At 36.3% G+C, this 8564-nt stretch overlaps 1 protein-coding gene across 1 annotated transcript; it reads left to right on the top strand.

Moving 5' to 3' along the window:
- Positions 1 to 2643: 2643 nt before the first annotated feature.
- Positions 2644 to 8564, top strand: LOC113315658 (3-ketoacyl-CoA synthase 19-like). Its single transcript, XM_026563919.1, has 5 exons — positions 2644 to 3064; positions 5156 to 6115; positions 7645 to 7769; positions 7865 to 7954; positions 8472 to 8564. Exons 1-5 carry the CDS (start codon positions 2644 to 2646, stop codon positions 8562 to 8564), a joined length of 1689 nt encoding a protein of 562 aa, XP_026419704.1.

The following is an 8564-nucleotide window of genomic DNA, read 5'->3' as shown; positions in this document are numbered from 1 at the left end:
TCTGTTGAGGATTGGTCCCACATTGCTTACCTTCCTATACTAGATCCTTCTTATCTGCATGAGGGCCACTCCACTCATGGCCAGTTGGTTTTGAGTTGGAAGCCCAAATGCGAGTACGGTATCAGAGCTAAGCCTAGGCCCTATATGTGAAGTAAGACCATAAAGGGGGATGAAACTCGTGCAGAGGTCCACGAGTACGCCCTTACACGTGGAGGGGGCTTGTTGAGGATTATTCCACATTGCTTACCTTCCTAGGCTAGATCCTTTTTTATATGCATGAGGGTCACTTTACTCATGACCAATTGGTTTTGAGTTGGAAGCCGAAATGCTAGTAGAATCATCTTATGTTGTCCCCCAAATTATTAGAAAGAAAAATATTCTGAAGCTCATTATTTAGATGATCTCAAAAAATATCATGGAAAATCCATCTGGTCCTGGTTCTTAATACTGAATCAAGTACATGATTATAACCCATTCGATAGGAACGATTTTTTGGGGACCATGGTTTTTTTGGGGGGACCATGGTTTTATTTTGGGTAAAGGCATTAGAAGTAATTTTAGATCACCCCATATCTGTTATTTATTTAATACCTAATCTACCCTCTTAATTAATTTTAGGTTATGATTAGTGAATGATTTAGTTAAAAACAATTAGTGAGATTAAATTAAAAGATGGGTTTATTATTAGTTGAGTAGAATTATTGAGAGAGTAGAGTTAGAGAAAATGAAGTAGAAAAACATGGAAAATAAAAAAAAAATCCAATTCACTAAGTTTGAGTATTCAAATGATGAAAACTCATCTGATTCATCATCTCCATCCTCTCCTAGAATATTTGTTAATCTTCAAAATGATCTGGATTTGAACTGGATTTTGAACAGTTCGGTTACTTTATATGAAGAACAAGTAACCGAACTCATCTGAAGTTGTAGTTCGGTTGCCCCGTGAGATGAGCAAGTAACCGAACTCATCTGAAAGTGTAGTTCGGTTACTTGTTCCAAACACGCAGGTTACCGAACTCTCAAATAATAAAATTTCTAGGAGTTACAGCGTTATGTTCGGTTGGTTCGCAAATTGCATGCACTTTTGATCTAACCGAACTTTACGTAATATAAGAGTATATAAGTTTACAAAGTTCGGTTCTTTCGCAAACTTGAACCTAACAGCTAACCAACCGAACTCTGAGTTCGGTTTCTGCGATAAAATTGTGAAGTTACCGAACTTAACAAACAAAAAAAATGTGAAGTTTCAGCGTCTATTGGCTAAGTTCGGTTACTTTGTAGTTTTAAAAGTTTTTGCGAACAAACCAAACTCTATTGGCTAAGTTCGGTTATTTTGGAACTCAACATAGTGGCCACAACAACACAATTCGGTTAGACTGGATTTGTTTTTTTTCGGTTCTAAGGGTGGAGTTCGGTTACATTGTAGTTTTAAAATTTTTTGCGAAACAACCGAACAGAGTGTTCGGTGACTTAGTTTTAAATCCAATAGAACCGAATCGTTCTTCGTGTTCTTCATTTTCAAGAAGTTCGGTTAGTAAACTAGGATTTTTTGGAAAATCGTCCTAACCGAACATGGCATTGTAACTCCTATTAAAACCCTATTTTGATGATTTCTATTCTATTGAAGCAATCAAAATCAAATTAAAGTGAAGGGTTTGTTGGAAAATACCTCCGGAGTGGTCCCATGGCAGAATCAGGTTGCGGCGAGCGTCTTTTATACTTGATAAAATTATTATGTAACCGAACTTAATTGTGATTGCATTGATGTTGTTACATTTCTTAAATAGGCGGTGGCGGTGGTGGTGGGAGGAGGTGGTGGTGGTGGTGATAATCGGTGGTTGGTGGTGGTGATAATCGGAGGTGGTGGTGGTGGTTATCGGCGGTGGTGGGAGGAGGTGGTGGTTATATATATAGGTGGTTATTAAGTTGATTTTAAATTACATTAGATTAAGGGTAGGTTAATCATTTCAACGTTTTAGAACACCCTTATCACTATAGGGAAGGTGGCCTAATAAAATCATGGTCCCCTTAAAAAAACCATGGTCCTAAAAAATCATTCTTCCATAGGTAGCTCTCTCGACTTACAGCCCACTCATTAATGTTGGCCTGCTAATAACGTTATTTGAATTAACAGTTCATATATACATGTACGTCAACTTTTAATGAAGAGAAAGACGTTTCTACCTTTAGTATTTACCTGGCTCTCCTTGTATATACCCAAAAAAGCTATTGCTACCCCTTCCATCTGAATCTCTAGATTTCATTTATAGCTTCAAGTACAGGATTATTCCTAGGTGTTCTATTGTTCAAGTACAGGATTATTCCTCAAGTAAAGAGACTATCCATTTTTCGTTTTTCTTTATATGTACTACGTTACTCTAAATGTTAATTCCAGATATCCGAATATCAACACTAGTGACTTGTCCCTGGGCCGGGACAGAGGGGCAGTCGTCACAAACGATCCACAGCCTATGCATGTGCACCTAAATTAAAGTTGGTGGAAGTATTAAAGACACTACCCTGATATCTACACAAGTTCTAACTCTTAATTTACAAGTTGATCTTTACTTATATATACGTTACATCTTAAGATCACTCTAATCAACCAAACACTGAAACACTCCCTTCCATCCTCCCTCTCTCATGGAAAATCGTGTAATGATAATATTATTTGTAATACCATTTGTGTTTTCTTTGGTCTCTTTACTCTGGAAGAAGTTGATTCAGAAATGGAGATCAGGTCAAGCTTGTTATATACTGGAGTATGAGTGTTTTAAACCAGCCGATGATAGAAAACTTGATACAGACTTGTGCGGAAATCTCGTACTGAGAAACAGGACTTTGGGTCTTGAAGAATACAGATTCATTTTAAAAACCATTGTTAGTTCAGGCATTGGTGAAGAAACTTATGGACCTAGAAATGTTATCGAGGGTCGTGAGAACACTTCAACTCTCCATGATAGTCTCAGTGAAGTAGAGGAATTCTTTTGTGATACTCTCGATAAGATTTTTGCGAAATCGAATGTTTCTCCGAGAGATATTGATATCCTCGTCGTTAATCTATATTATAAAAAGAAGTGCAGTGTGTGTAGCCTGATAAATCCGACCATCGATTTCGTCATCCCACGGCGTGGATCAATTCGTTATATGTTCTATATAGACGTCCGTCGAATTGTTGGATTTCCTGATTTGACTATGCTTCCATAATAAGATGTCTTGACCATTATATATCGGGAAAAAAATACCACGTTAACTACGTTTCCTAATAAAAATATGGGAGAGGGATATATTCAAATTTTCTTATCTGACTACGTTTTGAGAGATACTTACGTTTCATCTATAAGGGAAAACAAAAACAAAAAAGGAAACCAATGCAAAACATTTCGCAAATTTTTTTTTCAAAAAAAAGGTAGACAGCCGTAGGACATTAGCACAATATCACAGTATCTATATATGTATCACAATATCTTTTTACTAGGTATCTATAAAAAGAAGTGTTGTGTATGTAGCCTGATAAATCCGACCATCGATTTCGTCATCCCACGGCGTGGATCGATTCGTTATATGTTCTATATAGACGTCCGCCGGATTGTTGGGTTTCCTGATTTGACTATGCTTCCATAATAAGATGACTTGACCATTATATATCGGGAAAAAAATACCACGTTAACTACGTTTCCTAATAAAAATATGGGAGAGGGATATATTCAAATTTCCTTATCTGACTACGTTCTGAGAGATACTTACGTTTCATCTACAACGGAAAACAAAAAACAAAAAAGGAAACCAATGCAAAAAATTTCGCAAATTTTTTTTTCAAAAAAAATGTATACAGCCGTAGGACATTAGCACAATATCACAGTATCTATATATGTACTAGGTATCAAGTTAAACTAACTAAGTTATGGTAAGGTAAAGTAAGGAATTGGAGAAAGTTGTTGGGAAGGAAGCTTCACCCGGGTGCAACCTGGTGCTTCATTCTCTTCCTTTCGCTGCAAATTAAGACAAAGCAAAAAAAAAATGTTACCAAATAGACACGAACTCAAAAACACGAATAGCACCCCATGAAATCATCTCTTGCAAATTAAATACCCAATGACATAATTTAATTTGCAATTTAAAGAAAAACATAAAAAATGAACGGCCTAAAAGTTTGACTCGGTCAATTAGACCTTTGAGGATGCAAATGTACAAATTGCTGAATGGAGACAAAGTTGTACAACAAAATGGACAAACAAACTCGGTGTAGTTTACTAATATTCTATGTACAATTTTAGAACCATGTATAGAGATATTAGATTCACGCATATTACAAATTAGCCTTGGGACAAATACAAACATTGACTTTGGCCATTCTGCCGCTTGGACCGTTAGTTTGCGAAATGTACATCCGTCCGTTGTATATATGACGGGGATTTTATTATTTTGGACGTTCGGGATTGATGCCACGATATAAGAATATATGACTTTGAAGTAATAATAAGGCTGTTATAAAAAGAAGTGATGTCTGTCTTGGGTAATAGACGACCCTTGATTTCGGCAATCCGACGGCTGAGAAAGATAGTTGGCGAGATTTCTATCCATCCGTCCGTTTTAGACATATAATTTTGAGAGATATTTACGTCCGTCGGTTCATGAGATGATCTTCTTTTAATATTTTGTTTTAGACGGCAGGGATTATGCCCCGGCCCGGTGCAAAACGAGACTCAACATTTCCTTATGTGACTCGAATCAACATTTCCTAATGTGTGTCGGTTTCCTTGAAAGTTTTCATGCACTAACTATAAATATCCTTTCTGATTTTACCAAAAAAAAACAAATATTAATTTGAAGATTGTATAGAGTTTACCTAATCACGGCTAATTTTAATGCGGATATCATATTTGCCTTTAAATTTTCTAATCCACGGCCCCGGCCCCATCCGGCTACTATGACCCACCTAATTGAACACGCTATTGTGACCCGACTAACTAACACGGTATAATATGACACGACCAACTAAATATCAGGACCGTTATGGTATTGACCGGACTAACTAAATATACTCCCGACTATTATAGATGGACTAAAATATGGGAGGACACTGGCCGACCGACCAAACAATAAACAAAACTCTAAAAGGTTGAGCCTACAGCCGGGGTGATACCTAGTCTACCTATATTTGTTACTTCTCCTTCCATAACTGCAAGGATAATAAACCGATACAAAATGAGAGAAGACATTCAAGTGTTTAATTTGTCAGGAATGGGTTGCAGTGCTGGTTTGATATCAATCCACCTTGTTCAAAATATATTCAAAGTTCGTATGCAAAGATTGGCGATCGTCGTTGCCACCGAATGTATCGGCCCAAACTGGTATTCAGGAAATGACAAGTCCATGATTCTTGCAAATAATCTATTTAGATCAGGTGGGTGTGCTATTCTTTTATCAAATGATCCAAGTTTAAGGCACAAAGCTATGTTTGAATTGAAATGTCTAGTTAGGACTCACTTGGGGTCAAGTGATGAAGCTTATGAATGTGTCATGCAAAAAGAAGATGAACTTGGAATAACAGGATTTCATCTCGGCAAAAATTTACCCAAAGCTGCGACTCGAGCTTTCATCAAAAACCTAACAGTACTAGCACCTAAAATATTACCAATACGGGAATTAATCCGTTACGTTCTAGTGTCAAATCTTCTTCGATATATGAAAAATAGTTCGCCAAAACAAAGTGGTAGTGGTGTGAATTTTAAGACTGGCGTTGATCATTTTTGCCTTCACCCTGGTGGAAAGGCAGTCATCGAGGGAGTGGAAAAGAACCTGGGCTTGTCAGAATACGATTTTGAACCGTCTCGAATGACACTGCATAGATTTGGCAATACATCGTCGAGTAGTCTTTGGTATGTCTTAGGGTATATGCAAGCAAAAAAGAGACTTAAAAAGGGTGACAGGATTTTGATGATAAGTTTCGGTTCTGGTTTTAAGTGCAACAGTTGTCATTGGGAGGTCTTAAGAGATTTGAATGATGCAAATGTTTGGAAGGATTGTATTGCTAGCTACCCTCTAAGTAACTTACGTAATAATACTTTTATGGAGAAGTACAGTTGGATAATTGAAGCTGATCAAAACACAAGTAGAGACGATATTGAACGCAGGTTTTTGAATAAATAATACAAAATTAGTGATAAAACACCTAGATGACCAATTTTGTGGTACAAAAAATTCAGCCATATTATTTTTAATAAATTAAAACAATTTCATTAAAAAGTGGCACAAAAATTTCAGATCAAATTATAATAAGCAAATTTAGTTTTTGTTACTTTAAAAAAACTCAAGCATACCCATTTAGCTTTTCTTTTTCTTCTTTCTCCCATCTCCTTCTCCCCACCACCATCACCATCACCGCTAGCAGCACTGATAGATCTCCACGAATACCATCAGCAACACCTCCGACACCACAAGCAACAACATCTACGTCACCACCAGCATCAATTCCCGTCTTCAAAACTTGGTTTTCTCCGTAATAGTTGAGAAAGAGGGTTAAATCCAGATCGTGTTTTTTAAAAAGGGGTTAGTGCATCAAAACCTCTTTAATTCTTCATTTTAATTCGTATCTCTGTATTTTAATCTTGTTTTGATTGAGAGTGATGTTGTTGAATCGATTATCGAAATTAGACTTCACAGAAAATGTATATCGAAGGTCAAATTTACGGTTTCTGTTTTGATTGATTCTTTTTTATTAATCTCAACGGTTTGTTCGAATTAAAGTGGGTTTGTTCTGATTTTGAAGTAGAGATGGTAGTATGAAGTTTAATTTTAATTTCATAGAGAATTACGGTTTATGTTCTTCCCTAAATTAAGAAACTAGGGTTCTTCTTTTTGATATTGATCTATCTGCAAAATTTAGGGAGAGGGTTTTGATTAAGAAGGATCTGATTGAGAAAAGGATGTTGATGAATTTGAATCTCTGATGAGTTAAAAAGAGGGATCTGATTTTAAGTTGAAATAGTGGGAGAGATTGTTATGTTTCTTAACAAATTAGAAGATTGAGTTGCTGCTGCTGTTTGGTAAATGGGTTTTCGACCTAGAAAGATATTTTACTGAGATGTAATATATCAATTGATAGAATTATTGATGTTCTTGAAACTGCAGTTGATAGTTTTGATTATTAGTTTAGGTCATGATGAGTTACAGGGATTATGAAGCTATAAATGTGATGAAGGTGATGGCTTGAGATGTTATGTAGTGAACTGATGATGAGTTATGTTAATGGAGATGAGATAGACATTTAAGTTGTTGATAGAAATGAGTATAAGTATGAAAATTCAAAAAATGGATGTTGTGATCATGGTAGAGCAAGGAAGTTTACTGTATGCAGTTGAGATGGGGATTCAGAAGAATGAGTTAGATTTGAATTCTGCTAGTTCCATAATCGTTACGGATGGAGATAATTAGTTCCATAGTCGTTTGCAACGACAAGACTGGAGTTTTGGTTCACTCGTTGGTTTTATCCTTCACATCCTTTCAAACGGTAAGGCGGTGGTGGGTTTACATAAATTAGGTATGTCCTGTCATATAATTTTGGGGTGGTTCTTATTCAGTAATCGTCAATTTACCGTTATTCTCATGGAAACTTGGTGTTTATTTCTTCAATTTCTGCAGATATGTCGGCAAAATTCTCACAAACTTTACAAATCAGTGATCTCAAGGATTACATCGCACCATCACAAGCTTGCATAGTCTCTCTAAATGGGACTACGACTGCTAAGAAGCAGGAGACATCCCAGGTGGTGGTGACTTTAGTTTCAATAAGAATTTTATTGATTTCTAGTTGTTATATCAAATGATTTTTTTTGACTAATTCTTGTTTTTGTTTTTACAGAACCAAGTGGTGATTGCACCTTCTGTCAAACAATTGGACACGAAACCAGTTAAAATTTCATTGAAGGACTGCTTGGAGTGCAAGTACGGTGTCTATTTTATCCGTATAGCTTGTTTTCTTTTTTGTTTTAATCATTTGTGTATAGTCAGTAACATATGAATTGGTATGAAGTAAAGAAAATAGGCTAAGCACCATGGGCATGGGTACACAATTTACACTCACGATGGAGTGATGGGAAATAGCTAGTTACTTACTTAGAGTAATCCCGAAATAAAGAAAAATATAGAAAGATAATCTTATTATGTTAACCTAGGAGAGGGGGGTTCCACGAAGAAAGAGTTGTGTTTATGTCTCCCTTAGTTACAATTAGCTCGTTAATTGCTAGACTTTGGTCGTAAAGAAGGAACATTTTTATTTTTGAAAGACATGGTGGAAGGTTGGTTGTTCTTGTTGGTGAATGAGTATGTTGCACCAGTCTAAGGAACAAAGTCATGTTCATGTTTAAGATTTAGTTATGATGATTTAGGAGCTAAATATGTAACATATTGATTTTTGATGTAGCATAGAGCATGGATCTGTGTTGCTGTGTTGTTGATGTCTTGGCTAGGGCTACAAGGATGAGAAGAAGATGGTCAATGAAGCAGATGGTGCTGCTGTGGATAGACGGAGGATGAAAGTAGAGCTGAGTTACAGAAGATGA

The sequence above is a fragment of the Papaver somniferum genome, chromosome 10, assembly GCF_003573695.1.
Source record: "Papaver somniferum cultivar HN1 chromosome 10, ASM357369v1, whole genome shotgun sequence".
NCBI lineage: Eukaryota > Viridiplantae > Streptophyta > Magnoliopsida > Ranunculales > Papaveraceae > Papaver > Papaver somniferum.
The sequence above is the reverse complement of the archived record's forward strand: the minus strand, read 5'-3'. Positions and strand labels throughout refer to the sequence as shown.